At 42.7% G+C, this 18390-nt stretch overlaps 3 protein-coding genes and 1 long non-coding RNA gene across 9 annotated transcripts in view; 2 read left to right on the top strand and 2 right to left on the bottom strand.

Moving 5' to 3' along the window:
• Window positions 1-701: 701 nt before the first annotated feature.
• Window positions 702-3555, top strand: LOC108233085 (PTB domain-containing engulfment adapter protein 1-like). The gene is made up of 6 exons (XM_017411281.3): window positions 702-974; window positions 1059-1130; window positions 2016-2114; window positions 2211-2348; window positions 2489-2596; window positions 2853-3555. The coding sequence occupies exons 1-6, from the start codon at window positions 927-929 to the stop codon at window positions 2913-2915; spliced, it is 528 nt and encodes a 175-aa protein (XP_017266770.1). The 5' UTR covers window positions 702-926; the 3' UTR covers window positions 2916-3555.
• Window positions 2112-4257, bottom strand: LOC108233086. Its single transcript, XR_001808482.3, has 3 exons — window positions 4119-4257; window positions 2423-2528; window positions 2112-2327 (listed from the first exon to the last, which is right to left on the bottom strand). It is a non-coding gene; the product is annotated as an uncharacterized LOC108233086 (long non-coding RNA).
• On the top strand, window positions 4125-8332 carry LOC108233084 (transmembrane protein 106C-like). Its single transcript, XM_017411280.2, has 7 exons — window positions 4125-4390; window positions 5296-5359; window positions 5901-6060; window positions 6554-6694; window positions 7078-7127; window positions 7233-7286; window positions 7450-8332. The coding sequence occupies exons 1-7, from the start codon at window positions 4159-4161 to the stop codon at window positions 7583-7585; spliced, it is 837 nt and encodes a 278-aa protein (XP_017266769.1). The 5' UTR covers window positions 4125-4158; the 3' UTR covers window positions 7586-8332.
• Window positions 8333-8957: 625 nt separating this feature from the next.
• tns2a (tensin 2a) overlaps window positions 8958-18390 on the bottom strand; it is a 55176-nt gene continuing 45743 nt past the window's right edge. For 5 of the 6 annotated variants that reach the window (XM_037977070.1, XM_037977072.1, XM_017411275.3 and 2 more), the window contains 11 exons: window positions 16141-17703; window positions 15828-15993; window positions 14180-15207; window positions 13965-14093; window positions 13755-13850; window positions 13331-13408; window positions 13029-13124; window positions 12195-12363; window positions 12022-12090; window positions 11793-11822; window positions 8958-10905 (listed from right to left, as the gene is read on the bottom strand). In XM_037977070.1, the coding sequence (XP_037832998.1) occupies window positions 10767-10905; window positions 11793-11822; window positions 12022-12090; window positions 12195-12363; window positions 13029-13124; window positions 13331-13408; window positions 13755-13850; window positions 13965-14093; window positions 14180-15207; window positions 15828-15993; window positions 16141-17703 (3563 nt within the window). In that variant the 3' untranslated portion in view covers window positions 8958-10766. The remainder of the gene's footprint in view (window positions 10906-11792; window positions 11823-12021; window positions 12091-12194; window positions 12364-13028; window positions 13125-13330; window positions 13409-13754; window positions 13851-13964; window positions 14094-14179; window positions 15208-15827; window positions 15994-16140; window positions 17704-18390) is intronic. The other variant, XM_037977071.1, reaches the window with a different exon arrangement.

Genomic DNA, 18390 nt, shown 5'->3' with positions numbered 1-18390 from the left:
AGAAACACCATCGATACAGCTGCAGTTCTGTGCCGGTTTGAATGTTTTAAAGTTTAAACTGATATTGTTGTGAATCTTTTGTGTAAACTTTACCTTCAAGCAAACGCCCCCCAAAAGAATATCAACGCCCCCNTTTTTGAAAATATTGCTGCCAGCGCCCCCCGTCATCCGCTCAACGCCCCCCAGGGGGCGGTACCGCCCCCGTTGAGAAACGCTATTTTAAACAAAGATCTTCCTCAGATAACAGTCGGGAATGACTCTCAGCTACTCAGCATCTGTGGAACTGGCTGAGCTGCAGCCATATTTGAGTTGACTGAAGTCACTTAGCTGTGGTGGCCATCTTGAATTGGGAAATGTTACTCAGTTATACAGATACATCCAATGATTACTGTTTAAGTTTCATTAAAATCCATCCAGTGGCTCATGAGATATTTTGCTAATGCTGCAGACAGACAAATCGACGGGGGCAAAAACGTGATCGCCTTTCACTTTTGACGATGGCCGATAAAAATTACAGACTCATCCGTTTTATTTACATCCTAAGAAAGTATTTGAACAGCACCGTTGGGCCTGTCTACTTCCTGGTTTGTCTCTTGACCAGATGGTCTTCAGTGACATGTTTTCCATCAATTTATCCTCTGTCAGCTCTGTGACAGAGGATAAAACCCAAACTCTTGTTCTGATGTCTGAATTAGAATTTTATTTCAAGGTTTTTCCATTTTAAGACTCAGAAACATCATTGGAAGTATCGGCCAACCATCTGATAAGGAGCAATAAGGAAGAATCATTTTGTTATTGATTAACTCCAGCAGACTTTGTCCCCCTCAGGGAGGAACAGCAACAAGAAACCAACGCCTCACTTTGACTTTATTCACTGATTGAGTTGTTCCGGGTTTCTGGGAGGTTCTGCTCAGCTTCTCATCAGAATGTATGAACTTTCAGAGGAGGAACATGAGATCCTGTTTGTTGCGAAGGTAAATCTGGTTTCTGTGTTCACAAATCTAACTCTGAATGTTTTCAGTTCCAGTTTTTAACAGTTTCCTCGTCTCTTCCTGCAGTTCCTCGGCCGGGTCGAGGTGGTCCGACCTTCTGGACTTCAGGTCCTGGAAGAAGCGGCTCAGAACCTGAAGGTGCAGCTGATTTCTGTTATCACCCGATGTTATCACTGGATGCATTTTAATGAAACTTGAAAGCAGTAATCAACAGATTGTTGGATTCAACTTGATTCAAAATGGCTGCCCCAGCCAGTTAATCTAAGACAACACCATCATGGCTCCAAGTCACTCAGTTTTACAGATGTTGAGCTAATACTTGGGTAGGTAGTAGCTGAGCCTGATCCCTATCACAGATTCTCAGTGGGGACAGATCTTTGTGTAAAGTTTTGCCATCAACTCTGTCTGTTAGCAAAATAACCCAGGAACCACTGGATGGATTTTAAGGAAATAATCCTTTACGTTTACATTTGTGACACGGCTGATCTGAATTTGATTCATTAATTCTCAGTTTTGTCTGATTTGACAGCTTTTAGAGCCTCTGATACTAAAATATCTCCTAAACTTTTTAGACAAATTGGCACAAAACTGATGACAGACATTACTGATCTGTTTTTTTTTTTTGTTTAATCTGACAGCTGAAAGCAGCCGTTGATTGTGGTTTTGTTTAAACTTGTTGCATTTTGTGTTTGTGTGTGAGCCAGGTAAGGTTTGTTTCCAAAATCCACTTTATTGATCTCATAACAATTAATTAGAATGCTTTATTTTCACCATCTTGTCTTGTCAGAACTGCAGTGCGTTCTCAAATTTTGGTGTCATTTTTATAATTTAGACCAAATGAGCTTCTTAAAATCCTGGATGGATAAAAACTGGGTAATTCTAAAAGTGTTCATTTTTAACCCATCTCCTGGTTTAAGAGATAAATGTGCCAAGTATATTTCTTCATCTTCTTTATTAAAACCAGATTGAAACATTTTATTCACTTTACCTGCTTGTATTTAATCTGTTTCCTTTCATTTCAAGACACCAGATCAGTTCTCCTCAGAGAAGACAGCAAAGAAAAGCAAAGTGCACATTTTCCTCTCAATGAACGGAATCGACCTTTTGGAAAACAAAACTAAGGTTTGTAATCAAAGGATTTTGTTTTTCTGAGGATTTATGTTGACTTCTGTCTGGAAGCATCAGGTTAAGGTTCCTCCTCATCTTTGCCGTCCTCAGTTTCTCTTGTACTCGTGTCCTCTGTCCACCGTCTCCTTCTGCGCCGTCCTGCCGTCTTCACCCAAAGTCTTTGGTTTTGTGGCCCAGCATCCTGCAGCAGACATGTACCACTGTTACCTGTTCCAGAGCAAGAAGTTTGTGAGTATTTTCCTCAGCAGCAAACTCTGGAAAAGGCACACCGAGAAACTAATCAAGGAAAACAAATAGCTTACCCTGCCTCAGTCCGACATCCAGGCGTCAAAGACGTCCAGATGTGAATTTTTTCCAAACTTTTTCAGGCTCATATGCTGGTCTCACTTATTGGTGATGCCTTTCAAGCTGCAAAAAAGGAGGACAACATCAGACGAGGAGGACGGGATCTGATAGTGGAAGCACTCAGACACAAGGTTGGTCCTCTGTTGCCTGTTTTAAATTACCCTGAGTAATTATTTTATCATTCATGCAAGTTTGCTCCTTGAAGAAGGGAGCAGTCGAAAGAACTTACTATTTTAGAAGTCCGCTTTATTCTAACAGACTGCAAAATGGCATTTCTTGCAAATAGGCTCCCAGTTTAGCACAGCTAAATTAATTACTTAAAAGAAAACGATTAAATGATTTGATGAACATCTTCATTTAGCCGCTCTCTTTTTCTTTTTGTTTCAGAATAAAATGCTACAGAAGGAGAACGATGAGCTGAAAAGGAAGCTGGCAGCAAAAGATAAATAGCAGTCTGCGTAAATGCTTAAGTACTTGCACAAACATGAACACAATTATTGTGGAAAAACTGTTTTTCTGTGTTTTGGGGTCTTTTTTATGTAAAAAGGAGGGAATAATCAAATGCTAATAAGTGATTTTTTAATGTTTTTAAATGTAAAATTAGAATATACTAATATACAAACAATGAGATGAAGTACATTTTCCAAAACAACTGAGTTACTGTTTAAGTTGTGATGGACGAGGGTCAAAACTTAACTCATATTTACTTAACAAATTTGTATTGACAGGCTACTATAAATGCAAAATTTTGCAGCTGCAGACTCCTGTCCTGGTGATGCAGGGATTGTCAGTAAAAAAATAAAAATTAGGAAGAGAAATGATCCTTTTTAATAACTAACTTGTAGATGACTAAAATGCCATTAATCTCCCAAATTCTGAAGTATTGTAATTAGTCTTTAAACTAAATATCCATTGAATTCATTGCAGCTGCTAAAGCGGCCCCTAAACAGCAGGGGGCAGCAGAGAACATCCCACTTGTTTTATAAACAAGCAGATTGATGCGTTAAAGTGCCGCAATTTTGTGTCGGAATTATTGTTTGTATGTTTTCCGCCTCCGTGAGAAAACGAATAAAGTCGTAAATGTCAGACAAAAAAGGCTGCTTTGTTTGATATGAATTAACGATGAATTGGTATAAATATTTTGACAGCTGGTTCATAATAAACGCAGGTAATTTGTTTATTAGTTAACAGATCGTGCAGTGACACCAATGACTTATATATATATAAGTCATATAAGTCATTGAGTGACACCCACCGCTGTCAAGTTCCATCAATTCCCCACAGTTCGACGGACACGTGAACGCAACACAATGTCAGCGCAAACCGGTGCGATGTTGACAGAAAATTAAGAGCGAACTGTTTGGCGAGAGAAGGTACGACCCTGCGATGGACGTTTAGTTCGTAAGGAGCCTAAAGTTTAGGGGGAGTCCAGTTTAGTAAAGTTACAAACGTCCGCGGTCGACAGGTACAACTTTCAGAGCGCGAAACAAAGTTAGCTAGCCGAGTGACGCCACCCAAACGTCGCATTGTCAACTGCCTGTTGTGACACATTCAGGGACACGCCACCTTTCTTTGTAAATCCCAACTGCTCCTGCTTCTCCCGAGACCCCAGTTTTTTTTTTGGCGGGGACAGAATGTCTCCGTTTCATCCACCTGTAAGCGGTCTGTAGCCGGGACTGGAAGCTCATCCGTCATGGGGACGCGCTGGTCTCGGAGCGGCAGCAGCCTGCAGCTCCTCCGGGAAACGCAGACCTCCGAGCGGGGAGCAGAGGACAAGGACGGAGACGGGGACAAGGACGGGGACAACGACTCTCTGGACGGGCTGCACAGGAGAGAGGACATCGCTCAGTTCCCGTACGTGGAGTTCACCGGCAGGGACAGCGTGACGTGTCCAACGTGCCAGGGGACAGGACGAATCCCTTCAGGTCAGTAAGAAAAACAAAAATCAGCTTTTCTGTGGAAATGTATTGAAAGCTGAGGGCTGAGTTATTTATTTATCTGTTTAAAGAGAGTGAAACAAGTGCAAATCTGCAGAACAGAAGCTGAAATTAGCTAAATCGTAGCTAAAAGACACATTTAGCAAATCTGTAGTTAAAGTTAAAATTGAGCAAAAACTGTTGCAAGAAGCTAAAATCAGCAAAACAGCATGAAACAGTTCAATGTGGCAAAACTGAAGCTAAAATCCAAAATGAGCAAAGTTTAAGAACTAAAATGACCAAAACTACAGCTAAAATGAGCCAAGCAATAGCTAAAAGTAGCACGACAGTAGCTAAAAGCTAAAAGGAGCCTAAAAAAGCAGAACAGCAGGTTTTCCTGAAGCACTTTTTAAAAAGAACAATGTTTTTATGGAGGAATTTAAGCAGTCCGTTTGTATTTCTTTGGGGACAGTTTTTATAAATAAAGTGAAATAATTCAAAACAGCTAAAAGTTTTTATTATTAAAAGTCAGAGCTCGGTGTTTGCTGATTGAGCCGAACGTTTTGATAAGATAAGATAAAACTTTATTGTCCATAATAATGGAAAATTTGTTTTACATAATCTGTCCGATGTCTCCCATAAAACCCATAGAAACACATATCACATAACATCTTAGACATTCATCATAATCATTTAGTAGATGGATTTTCCTGTTTCTGTTCAGACTGAATGTTGACTCTGCATTAAGAAGACAAAAAAGACAATAAAAAGGACAAAACCTCCCATGTAATATATTTTATTGTCACGTTGGCACAATTACAGCAACAGGTTACATCTAACTCAGATGGGTTCTTCCTGTTCCATTTGAAATAAAGCTGAACACATTTTGCTAATCAACGTGTTTGTTTTTGCAGAGCAAGTGAACGAGCTGGTTGCACTCATCCCGTACAGCGACCAAAGGCTGCAGCCGCAACGGACGTAAGTAACGACTTCCTGCCGCCGTTCAGAAAGACACATCATGGAGATCTACTCTGGTCTCCTGTTCGCCCTGTTTCCAGTCAAGATTTAGTTTTACTTTCACTTTCCACACTCTGTTTATATATTATGGCTTGTTTTTTTTTTGTTTAACAAACAAATAAAGGTACGGTTCAGTATATTAGGTTTTCTAGTTCATCTGAGGTTTTACTCACCTTGTTTTTAGATCTTCTAAGATAAATGGACTGAACCTACAGCACGTTTCTATCCAACCAGGCCTTTCAAAGAGCTTTACAACGATCTGCCCTCACTTACACATCCATACAGCACAAAGCTAATCTGAATAAACCATTCTATAGAGACTAATCAGCCGTGTGGCACATCACAGGCCACATTCAGGGTCTTCAACATGTGACTGCTGCCAGGAATCAAACCTCCACTGATCCACAGGGAAGAGTCCACTGGTTGTTTTTATGTGCTGATGCTTAACTTACCTTGATTCTGTGGGATTTGACCTTTTGGACCTGGGACGTCTGTGTTGCAGGAAGCTGTATGTGGTCCTGTCAGTTGTGCTCTGCCTCCTGGCCTCTTCGCTGGTTGCTTTCTTCCTCTTCCCCCGCTCGGTGGTGGTGGAGGATGCCGGCTTGCGCTCCGTGACCATCAGATTTGACCACTCCAATGCGAAGGTCCTGATAAACATGACGGTAGGTTTCATCTCATTCCTGCAGCTCTGCCTAAAGAAGCTGTTTGAACGTGTCAGCACGAGAACCTAACAGGAATTTATTACCAGAAGGAGAGAAATTGTTAGTGGTCGCCGGGAGTGTAGCATGAAACTCTGAGCTGCATGTATAAACCTCTCTGCAGTGGACCCATCCCAGAACCTACACCCCTGGTTGCTTTAACCCAAAGCTTGAGCAGATTTATCATATAGGTCTGGTTAAGAATCCTCTAAGTGTGCAAACATCACCATGTTTAGAGAACTGTTAAAAAGTTTGTGTCATTTCCTGTTTGGGTAGAAGAAAACCAAATAATTCTGACATCAGAATTTCATTTGAGCAAACACAACCCCAGTTCTGAAGAAGTTTATGTTTATGAGATTCTCCATTTATTTACGTTTTGCACCAATGTTTAGGAATTAGGGTCGTATTCCAGCAGCTTGGCTTCATGGACTTCATGTTTTTTTTAAATTTTTTTCAGAGCACGCTGAACTTCAGCAACCCGAACTTCTTCTCCGTGCTGGTGCAGAGCGTGAGCTGCCAGGTCCTCTACATGAAGACGGTGATCGGGACTCAGCAGCTGGACAACCCCACCTCCATCCTGCCGCTTGGCGAGAGCCAGGTGGGTGACAGTCGGCGGCGTGTAAAATGTCCTTAAAAACTCCAAAAGAACTGAGTTAATGTCTCAACCTGCAGCTGCTGTCGTCTGAATTAGTAACCTGTTGGAGATTCAGGCCGGCAGGTGTGGTTCAAAGAAACACTGTGAAGTTGGAATATTTACACAAATATAAATCTAGATGTTGGTTTTAGACTTTTGAGAGAAGATGTAGTTGCTTTTTGGTCTTTCATTAAATTTGTTGCCCGTATTGATGACAGAATAATCTAATCCTCGTCTCTTGACTGTTTATTATTGATCGTCTTGTCGTATCAAACCTTTTCCACTCTGCCTCAGGCCGTCTCTTCCTCCCAGGTTTGCCCTGAAGTCACACCTGCTTTCTTTTGCAGGTGAACTACACGATCAGCATGGAGATCGGCAGCAGTGCTCCTTACGTCTAGTAAGTGTTTGCAGCTAAACTTTGTCTGAGCAGCTCATACAGAATAACCAAACAGGTTACAGCCTTTTAAAAGCTTTGTTGTTTTTCTGCTTTCTGCCTTTTCAGTGCCTTCTGCACAATGGCTTCCATCAAGGTCCACAACATTGTCGTGTTTATGCAGTAAGTGACGTTTTAGCTTTTTAAAAGTTCTCTTTTACCCAACAGAATGGTTCTGTGGAGGAGCAGATGTGTTGGAATCATTTCTGAAGCCACGTTGGACATTTAGCTTGCAGTTAGATGGGAGTGACAGGTTAACCACGTCTTTGTTCTCACCTGTTTTCAGAACCACAGTGAAAACTTCCTACTTGGTGCGGACGTCCCAGAACAGCCTGGAGGCGTATCGCTACATCGACTGCGGGTCCAACACCACCTACACCCGGACAGGCAAGCACGTGTCCCGCAGTCCCGACCCCGTCTGAAACTGGGGGCCTCTGGACAAGGACAGACGTCTTCTTTCTGCCTTGGCTGCAAAGAAACTGAATCATTCCATCACCTGCTGCAGAAAACTGCTAAAATACCTAATTTATTATCTGCACAAGAGAGATGAGGAGTGCTGTGAGTTCAGTTTGGCTTTTATCGGCTGCAGAGGGATTTTCTTTTTACCACTGCAGTCACCAACACACACACACACACACACACACACACACACACACACACACACACACACACACACACACACGTGTTGTTGACAATGAAGAGGTAAATTGAATGATTGTCTGCCGTCGAGCTCAGTTCAGACGTCACAGAAAGCTCCTGTTATTCAGGGAAAATGACCTAAATTCCCAGACGTGTATAACATTTGCACAAAAGCTTGAACTGCTTCTCTGTTTCTGCTTTATTAGAACATTCTGTTACGATGAATTCTGCTGACTTTTCTTTAAAAAAAAAAAAAAAAAAAAAAAGGAAGGAAAAAGATGAGTCACTGTTTTCGTGCCTTGAAACTGAGACGTAAAATGTTTGCTCATGCTGATTATTTAGAAATAGCACCTATTCATTTAAGGTTGAGTAATTTTTAACAAAATGATAAATTATTTCTTTCAACAAGTTCACACACTGGTTTTTAGAATAAAACTCGTTAAAAACACTTTCAGACAAGCTCCAGGAAGAAGAAAAAGTATTTTTCTTATTTAAAAAAAAAAAAAAAAAAAAGTCTCTTACTTCACCCAGAATATAAGCTGTTGAGCATCAAAATGTTGCTTCAATTCTGTCATCATTCCAGTTTTGGTTCAATAAGTTAAATATAAAAATCATTAAAGTCACAATAAAAAAACAAACTGAGAAACACTTTCAATGTGTTGTAATTTTACAGAAGAATATTAAAGGGAAGTGTGAACAAATAAAATAAAAAATGAGAAAGAATTCTGTTCGTTGTTGACTGTTTAAGGCTGCAGTATTTAGATAATTTATTTGAAACCCAGGAAATAAAATTAAACTGAAATATCTTTGGGTATTCCAGCTTTATTTCTTGGTGTTTAAATAAATGTTTCTGTTTGAAAATACATTATTTCTAAACCAGTCTTCTTCTTTATCTAATGCTGTATTTGTTACACTTTTTACTGTTTAAGCTGCTACCAAAATATTACTTAAATGTTTTTTTTTCTCAGGTTGAAGGCTGAAACTCCAGTTTCTCGTCGCCCCTGAATGCAGCACTTACAGTAGTGGAAATCTTTATATGTTTAATATTATGCATTAAATGCATTGAAGCATCAAACTAATATTAAAACTACTCATCAGTAAAAGTTTTAGCTGCAACAATTAACTCCAAATAATCACTCCAGTTCTTTCAGGGGCAAAGTTTTCTTACATTTCTTTATTTTTTTGCATACAAAACAGCGTAATACCCTTTACAGAAGAACAAAATGTTTTCTTTTCCGTCTCAAACTGCCTCGTAGCTGCTTGTGAAAATATATTACTACATGATAACAGATTGAGACCACAATATATTATTGCTGTAATACAAGTCGTGTTTTTTTGTTCTTTTTCCTACCAGCTGAAACAACACTAAGTAAATGAAAAATACAAGAAGCAATAAGTACAAAAATATAGTTTGATAAAGAGCTTATTAATACAAGAGTGCTTCGTCTTTGGTTATGTTTTTGGCCACTGGTTTGTGTGTGTGTGTGTGTGTGTTTTGTCGTTAAATGTGTTGCGAACAGCGAACTTTTCCCCGCACACCACAACCAACTTTTTCTTCATTTTTTTGGCTTTTTTCCTCTCGTTTTACATACATGACTTTAAACACCGGACGTGACGATACCTTCACCTGACATGTTTACCTGCTTCATCACACATTCACCCTCATCATAATCATCGCACACACACACACCTCCGTGGAAAGTCAGAAACCTCCCGTTCGGGTCTGCTTTCATGTCTCCATCTGTATGTGAGTGGAATCCAAACATGATTGTCAATTATGATTTAAAAAAAGTGTTAAATGCTGATAAAGGTGCTGCTGTACAAACATCTGAATACATACACAGCTCATTACATCAACAGGGCTTTGGTCTCTTTTTAACAAAAAATAGATATTTAAACATCTGTTCTTAAGGCAGTTTTGGGTCTAAATGTTCAGCCTTCTTGGACTTTTTTTGTTTTTCTTCGCACTGTTTTATACAAATAAAGTAACTCCTCTGTTCCACCGTTTGGTGGTTCTGTCGTCGTTCGGACATCTCGGTACCACTTCACTGTTTATAAAAAGGACTTATTAATGATTTATAAATGGGTTATCCAGGAGTTTGTGAGGAGTGCTGCTCCTTTGTTAATTTCTTCGTATTTTAGATTCTAAATATCAAACATTTATCTGTATGATACAGAGTTCATTCTTAATAAAGTTATTTAGAAGAAATAAAAGTGCAGCTTCAATGAATGAGCAGGGTTTAATAAATGATTGTTGAAGTGTTTATAGACTCATGAATAAACTGTTTATAAAGGGCTTCTTACTGTGAAGAGGTACCAGCATCTCAAAGCAAGTTAAAGTCTGGTTTCAGTGGTTGTCATGGAAACACAGCCTCAGTTCATTTGAAGAGGTGGAGCGTAATTACGAACCAGTCTTTACTTGATATTATCAAACGTTTTTTTCCTCCGTCAGTATTTCAGAATCTGGACTGAGTGGTTGCAGTTTGCCCCAAAAAAACAATTAAAGTAAAGTAAAATAAAAATCACCAACAGTCATCAGATTTAGTTTTATAAATCCTGATTGGTGTTGCAAACTTTTTCCTTTTTTTAACATTTTGTTGCCCTTTCAAGTATCAGTGGCATCTTAAAGCTGTTTTTCTTAATCAGGACGAGATGGAAATGAACATGAATCCGTAAGCTGCTGACTTCTGTTTTCTGTTTCCTGTGCTGAAGTAGAACCATGTGGCTGAAGCTGTTTTAGTTCAGTGTTAGTTTATAGCTGTGGTTTGGGAAGTCTCCTCCCTCCTGGAGGAGTTGTGACATAAATCCACAACAACCTGTTGGGTCGGTGGGCTGAGATTTCTGCTGATAATCAGTAAATCCTCGTCACGCCAGGATGAATCCACCCGTAACGGTCTGGATGTTGTCCCGTCAGTGCTGCTTGTTTAGCCTCCTTCTGGCTCCTTTGTTCTTTTTTTTCCCGTTTTATCGGCGCGGCGCCAGCATGACCTTGTTGATGAAGTTGACGATGGCGGAGGCGGGCTGCTCGGGGTCCAGCTCTGCGAACAGGTGGCAGACGTTCTCCGCTGTGCTGCCCGGCTTCCTGGCCACAAAACCAAACACCCTGAGGGGGAGGGAGGAAAAAGATTTACTTTGGGTGAAACAAAAACAAAACACTCAGTCCGTCTGTGCTTTAGGCAACCTTGGAGGAAAAGTGTTCATGCTGATTAAAGATGTTAAGCATTGGCTTTCTTATTTTTTGTACAGTTTTTGGCACATTTCATGCTAAGTTTCAGCTCATTCAGGAGCACTGTGCTTATAGAACTTATAGTTTTTGTGACTTTAATACTTTTTTAAATATTTAACTTTATTTACAAATATTTTTCTCGTAGAAATACACAGAGATCTCTTCAGTTCCTTCAAAAACATCTTTAAAATCTGCTTCAGCTGCTGGCTCTGATGCTGCTTTTAGATAAATGGATATTGTTTTAGCTTCTCACTCATCATTTGCTACTTTTAGCTCCCAGCTAGCTCTTCTGCTACTTGTAACTTCTAGGTATCAGCTGGCTACTTTCAGCTAGTCATTTACTACTTTAGCTTTAGCCCTTTGCTATTTTAGCTAGCATTTTGCCATCTTTAGCTTCTAAATACTGTTTTGTCACTTCAAATTTTTTGCTAACCTTTTGCAGCTACTTTTAGCGAGCATTTTGTTTCTTTTAGCTATTAAAGTTTTTGCTTCTTTTAGCCAGTGTTCTGCTTTAACGACTCATTCTCTTCAGCTAACTGCAGCAGTCAGCATTCACGCAGTTAAAGCAGAATTAGTCTTATTTAACCTGGGGGCGTCACGTAAGACTTGAGTTCAGAATTAAATTTTCTTCACTTGAATGACTTTGGCCAAGACTCGCACGCAACCTGCTGCCATGCAGAGGCTCTGAAAGCTCTCAGCCGCAGGGGAAACAACGTCCCCACATCCACATTCTCGAGATGATTTCACACAAGCAGAGCACTTACTTAACGGTTGTGTTGTCGGGGTTAGTCCACCTACAGTCCAGAGAGAGACAGAGACAGAGAGTGGACTCAGACGGACGTGCAGACGCAGGCGGAGCTGCCAAACAAGCCGACGCAGCTGCAGCTGCAGGCGCAGTCAGCATGCTCGCAGACAACACACGACTCATGCTCCCAGACCTTCATGCAGCGACACTCAGACACAGACGCAGCGGAAAACAAATTATTCTCCCACCTTCTGTCCTTCGGGTCGATGCTGCTGAAGGTTACACTGTTCACCGGGTAATGTCTCCTGAAGAAGACCCTTGAAAACCAAAGAATGGAAACCCAGAGGTCCATTTATTTGACAGATCTAAACAACAAACCAGGGAAGATAAAAGTAGCTTTTATATTCGGGGAATGTTTTACCTCCTCTGGCTGTCGGTCAGCGTGATGCCCTGTGACGTCACCTTGAACTGGACTACGGTCGGCGCCGGACGCGGGTTACGACCCAGCGTGGCATCTGTTGCCTTGGCGATGGCCTGGGGTCCGGTCAGGGACTCGGTTTCCACAGAGTTCAGGTAGAGGACGTTACAGGCTGAAAGCAGAAAAGGGATGAGACAAAGAGCTCTCTGCAGTTCGCCTCCCGTCTGCGAGCATTTCGTTGTAAAATTGGATTTTTCAGAACCTGAGATAGCAAGCTCCCAAGATGGGGTCAGAGGTCGACGTGTGACGAGACACTACATTTTAACAGGATCTTTAAGAAAAAAAGATTCTGCCACAAACTGAACTGATTTCTCCTGCGTCTCTTCTAACTTCATTAAAGCTGTGCGACCTTTGACCTCAGGGGGCTCCTATTCATTTTCACAAGAGGCCAAGATTAAAAACCTGATCAAGGGTCAAACTTTTTAACCGTTTAAAATAAAAAATATATATATTTTATCAGTCAGAACAAACAAGTTGACTGGAATTTTTCAAACTGATAAATATATTGATTTAGTCTGCAAATGACAGCTTTCCTCAAGGCTGCAGAGTGCAATAAAATCTCTGCTGTGACAAATATTCTACAAGTGAGATGATTTCATGAATAAAAAGCTAAAAAAGGTCAGTATTTGTGGCTTAATGATCGCTTTGATTCAGCCTGATTAAAATCTGACACTGAACAACCAAACATGGTGGCATCAGAGCAGATTTTAGCTTGTTAGTAGGAAGGGATGTAAATGTAGAAAACTGCACTAATGATATTTCCGATGAAGAACTCACCAGCTCCTTGTTTGAGCAGATCAGCAGCTGTGCTGATGTTACTGATGTTACTGACATTACTGACTGGTTGAACCTCCTGCACCTCTCCAACCAGATCTGAGGACAAAGAAAAAGTGTGACATGTCTAATAAAGTATGTCAGAATCACGTAGCTTTAAAGAAGCATTTTGTGTATTCTGACATGTTAAACTTGGTTTTCTCAGTTTCAGAATCTGGAGAAAAAAAACTTTCTTTGAGTTTTTCTTGGGATATACAGTAAGCATTAATCAAGAGTCCAGTCTTTAAATAAAAAGCAGAACCAACCTTTTTCAGGGATTTTAAGAGCGCAGGGCAAAGAAATGGGTGTGATGGAGTGTTGATAGACCAGTGCAGACAGACTCCCTGTGGATCACAGTAAACATGTTTCCAAGATGTTTTCAGAAGACAGATTTAATCTAAACTATAAACTCAGAAAACGCCACGTCAAAGTAGTTTTAAATGTTTATGTTACTGTGGAATAATCTAATCTTTAAGCAAAGTCTGGAGTAGTTCCTCACATTAATGTCTTCACATAAGCTTTGACAAATATGTAAGAAACTTTAAGGAAGAAGTAGAAACTGGATTTAGGGAACCAGCTTTAGATCCGAGCAGATGATTGAAAATAATTTTAACATCAACTGTAACGTAACTTTTAATTAAAGAGGCCACAGAGCTGGACCGGTTTTTACAAGAGGAGAGGAAAACTCACCAAAGTAGGGCTCATTCTGACATCCTTTGATCCTGACTCCTCGAGGTCCTGTCTCTATCAGGAAATGTCTCACCAGCTGCTCCAGAGGGTCACCAGCTGGAAAACCAGACTTCTACGGTTAACAACTTATAAATAACAACATCTCCTTAATTAGAGCACCAGAAAAATGTGGAATTCGATGAATAAAATGATGTAAATATTGGGTTTTACCCTTGCTGTTGTGGTTGACATTAGGCGGAGGTGTTGCCACCTTCAGGGCCAGACCGTAGGCCCCCTGGAACGAGTTACTGTCTCTGATCAGGAAGGTTCCCGGCTCTCTCTCCTTCAGAGCTGTGATTGCTGCAGCCAAACATAACTCAACGTTACAAACTTTAGATCTGCATGCTTAAAAGTTCAAAGAAACTGAAGTGAAATGAGGATCTTGCCTTGCTCTCTGGAGATGGCAGGTTTGTACCAGAACCTCGAACTGTCCTGGACAAATTTAACACTGACCCGGTTTGCCGTCTCACCCTCCACAGATGTTATGTCGTCATTTAGGCCTGCAGGGGGTGCAATTTCTCCCACATTGGGAGAAAATGTGACATGATGCTGGGTGGCAGAGGGAGGTACTTGTCCCCCGGATGGCTTCACCCCTTCGCTGGGAGAACCTGGCTGGGAGGGCTGGTGCCGTTTCTCCGGTAGAGGCGGCTGCGGGTGAGGAAGAGGGATGGAGATGGTGGAGTAGTTGGAGTAGGAGACTGGGTGGAGCTGTGGGGTGGGACCAGAATAACAGTGTCTTTTGTTGGTGTCCATGGCAACGCTATGCTCCATGCCTGGGTAGTGGTGATGTGGGGGTCCGTGGTGCTGCAGGTAATTTGGGTGGTGGGGTTCTGAACCACCCAGCATTAGTCTCCTTCCCAGGGTGGCAAAACCAGGAACTGGGGCGTCGGAGACCGGTGATCCATCCGTGCTGCCGGGTCCGGGCTGAGGGGATGATGGTGCTGCAGGAGATGAACGGTTGGAGGTGGGGGGCTTGTGGACGTCTGGGTGAGATTTCATCGTTGGAGAAGATCCGTTGACCTGTACTGAGGTCGGTCCTGGAGAACCATTGGTTTGGGTCTGAGGCTGAGGCTGGACCAGCGGAGAGGGAACAGCAGCAGCTTCTGAAGAACGCAGGACTGGAGGAGGGAGCGGGCCAGGCTGGGGCTGTGTGTCGGGACCCTTTGATGCAGGTGGTGGGGCGGTAGGGGAAGGTTGGGTGGGTGCGCTGCAGTGGTTGGAGGATTCAGTTTGTGACGGAGTATTTTTGGTGTGTGAAACAGACGACTGCTCTGTGCTGATTTGGGGGCTTCCTAGAGCTTCCCGGACCACACTGCTGTTACAGAAGTGTTTGTCCTCGGTTGGAGATTCCTCGTTGTCACTGCCGATGATGTCTGTGGTCCGGATGTCATATTCTCCCCTCCCAGGACTGGGGCTTTAATAAACATACACAGTTATTATTGTTACAAAAACAGACACGAAACCACTGATTGGTCACTACTGTATGTGGAAATGTAAACAATGTTACAATAAAATAAATCCTCATTAGATATTTTGCTACCAAACAAATAGTGCTGGCTAACATGAGTAACACTTACAGTATATACAGTGAATGACTCTCAACTACTAGAACTTTAAATTTGAGCTCAATTTAGTCTTAACCAAACAGAATAAAAACAAACTCCGGAGCAAAAAAAAGAAAACAAAAATCACTGATATTTATTGACGTCAGTGGTTTTCTTGACTCAGATGTTTCCCAATCTCATTCTAGTTATTTACACATTAAGGTCCAATCAAAGTATGAGAAAAACTTAAACAATGTCAATGTTTATTCATAACCAGTGTAACATGCCCCAAAGCTTGAGCACTGGGTGTCATTATCATCACTATCTCGACCTTATATTCAGACAAACGTTCCATAACATCTGGTGTAAATGATTCCCCAGTCTCAACAAAGACTGCAACTACTGTCTCCATAAAATAGCCAACTGTGCTAAATAAGCATAATTTAGATTCTTATCTAACCCTCAAAGTAAAAACACAAACGTGGAGTACCTCTCCTGTGTGCGGAGAGGGCTACTGGTATGGACAGGAGTCGAGGGTCCGGACATGTCAGAAGGTGTGGAGCAGGCAATGTGGCCGTCTCTGTGAACCCTCTTAAAGGAGCCGTGGGTAATGTGATCCCTCCAGCCCACGCTTTCACCAGAACTACGAAGGCCATCTGAGAGAAGACGGTCACAATGGAAAAAGTAATCAGCCGGGGTCGAATGAAATTCTGTTTCTCTGAACGTGAACAGTACGCTGGTGCCGATTATGGACAATTCATTCCTGTTAACTAAAAACATGCTGCTGTTTCTGTTTGACTCACCGGTGTGTGAGTCAGGGCTGTATGACTGCTGTGAGTCTGGATGCCGGTGATGGTGGTTATGGTCTGTTGGCCCGTTGCTATGGCTGCAGGACCCGGTCATGGAGGAAGCAGGAGGCAGTGGAGATGTGGACTCAGACTGGTAGCCTGAGGCGTACCCCCTGCTTTCAGATGGCGAGGGATGGTACGGTGAGTAGGGGCACGCCTGTCGCGGTGTTTGGTAACCGCTGCTGCTGCTGCTGTACTTCAGATCCAGGTGAGAATGAGCGTGGGACCTGGATGCTTCTGGATAAGCCGGGTGACCTGATGGCAGCGGGTCAAAGGTAAAGGATGGTAGATCGTGTCCCTGCGGGCCGTAGGAGGCTACGGTGGCTCTCCTGTGCCAAAATTCAGCCTCCCTATCCCTCTCCCACTGAAGCTCCGCCTCCCTGTCTCGCTCCCAGTGGAGTGACAGCTCTCTGCCCCGTCTGAGCCCTGGATCCCTCTCCCAGTGGAGCTCTGATCCTCTGGGTAGCTCAGTCTCTCGGGCTCTCCTAAGTCCTGCCTCCCTCTGTTGAAGCTCCGCCTCCCTGTCCCAGTGAAAGCTGTCCCCACGGTCCAGCCTCAGGCAGTGATAAGCAGCCGAGTCGTCTCTCCTGATGCTGCAGTCCCTACAAAGACAGCCAGGGGGTGGCAGACCATCCATTAGCATTATGTCATGGTACGTCGGGCTGGTGGAGGGCTTCGGATGGTGTGAGAGAGGATGGTGGTGGCTGTGAGGTGGAGGAGGATGGTGAAAGGGTGAATCCTCCCGACAGCAGAGGCGGCCGGGGGCAGACATGGGGTGGTGTGAATTACTGTGAGGGTGAGGGGTCAGGTCTTGTGATGGGTATGGACAGATATGTCGAGATGACGGTGCCTCTGAGCAGGTACGGTGCAAGTAGTGAGAGGGGCCACTTTGACGGTCCCACACTAGATCTGGAGGTGGAAGGGACTGTTGGGTATGTGGGCTGTAATGCTGACACATATCCATGTGGGATGGAGGAGCAGCTGGGTTTGGGCCAGCAGAGGGGTTCGCCCCGTGGTGCCCGTTGGTGCCAGGAGCTCGATCGAGGCAGTAGCCGTTCGGCATGAGGAGGGTGCGGTCACAGCCCGGCTCAGCACAGCGCTGGGAGCGGTACCCGTCCCGGCAGGAACATGACCGACTGAGCTGCAGCGTCCCGCTTCTCTCCGAGGGCCAAGAATCTCCATCATCCAAAATGGCGGTCTCTCTCTCTCCGTCTGGGTTCCCCTCTATCCCTCCGAGGAGACGTTCAAGTTCCTCCCTTTCCTGCCGGGTTGGGGGCGGGGGACGGACAGGCTCCTCTGGGTGGTCGGGATGGACACACGATTGGTTCAAATGGAGGGAATGGGCTGAAAAACTGGGGTCAGAACCTTGGGGGATCAGATGATCAGGCCTATCTTCTGAGAGAGCGCCCCCTGGGGTGCTGCCATTAGTTGAGGTCAAAGAACCGGAGCCCTGACCCCGACGCTTCTTTATCTGAGCATAAAGGCTGCCATCTAGAGGACCTCTGGTATGAGCAATATCTGAAACAGACCAACAGGGAAGTCATAGTTTAAACCGATGGTGCTCATTAGTTATAAGTAAAGCAAATTTTGTTGTGTGTGTGAGTGTGTGTGTGTGTGTGTTTTTTGTCCTTTCATGTCTGTTTGGTTCTGCAACCTGCAGCTCTCTGATTCTTCTGCAGTGACTCTTTGACCCAAAAATATTTTCAGGCTAGTTTTAAAAGGCAATTTTATCTAGTTTTTTGTAACGTGAATAATAAAATCTGTAGCAGACTGAGTCTATTAATTCACAGAGCAAAACATATTTGCACCAATTGCACAAATGATAGCATTAACCCAATCTCTACCCATACAGAGTGACATTTCTGTGAAATCCTTAGCAGTCTGTGTATATTTGTGCAACTGCACACAAATATACACAGATTAATATACGGTAACTCACCAAAATATGAGATAATCTGCAAAAATATTGAAGATTATTCCAAGAACAATGAGAATTAGAAATAAAAACTTGCCTTAAAAACCTAATAAAGGTTGAAGAAAATTAAGGTCTCTGCTTTCATTAGAGAAAATTCAGTAGCTAACAATTACCTACCCTACAAACCCTCCAAATTCTTGCAGTAAGTTTTATTATTTCAAAGTGGAAACCTGTTATTTTTCCAAATGGACCTCCGGAGTTCAGTGTTTAAAGATGTTTAAAATGTGTTA

This window comes from Kryptolebias marmoratus, linkage group LG8 (genome assembly GCF_001649575.2).
Source record: "Kryptolebias marmoratus isolate JLee-2015 linkage group LG8, ASM164957v2, whole genome shotgun sequence".
NCBI lineage: Eukaryota > Metazoa > Chordata > Actinopteri > Cyprinodontiformes > Rivulidae > Kryptolebias > Kryptolebias marmoratus.
The sequence above is the reverse complement of the archived record's forward strand: the minus strand, read 5'-3'. Positions and strand labels throughout refer to the sequence as shown.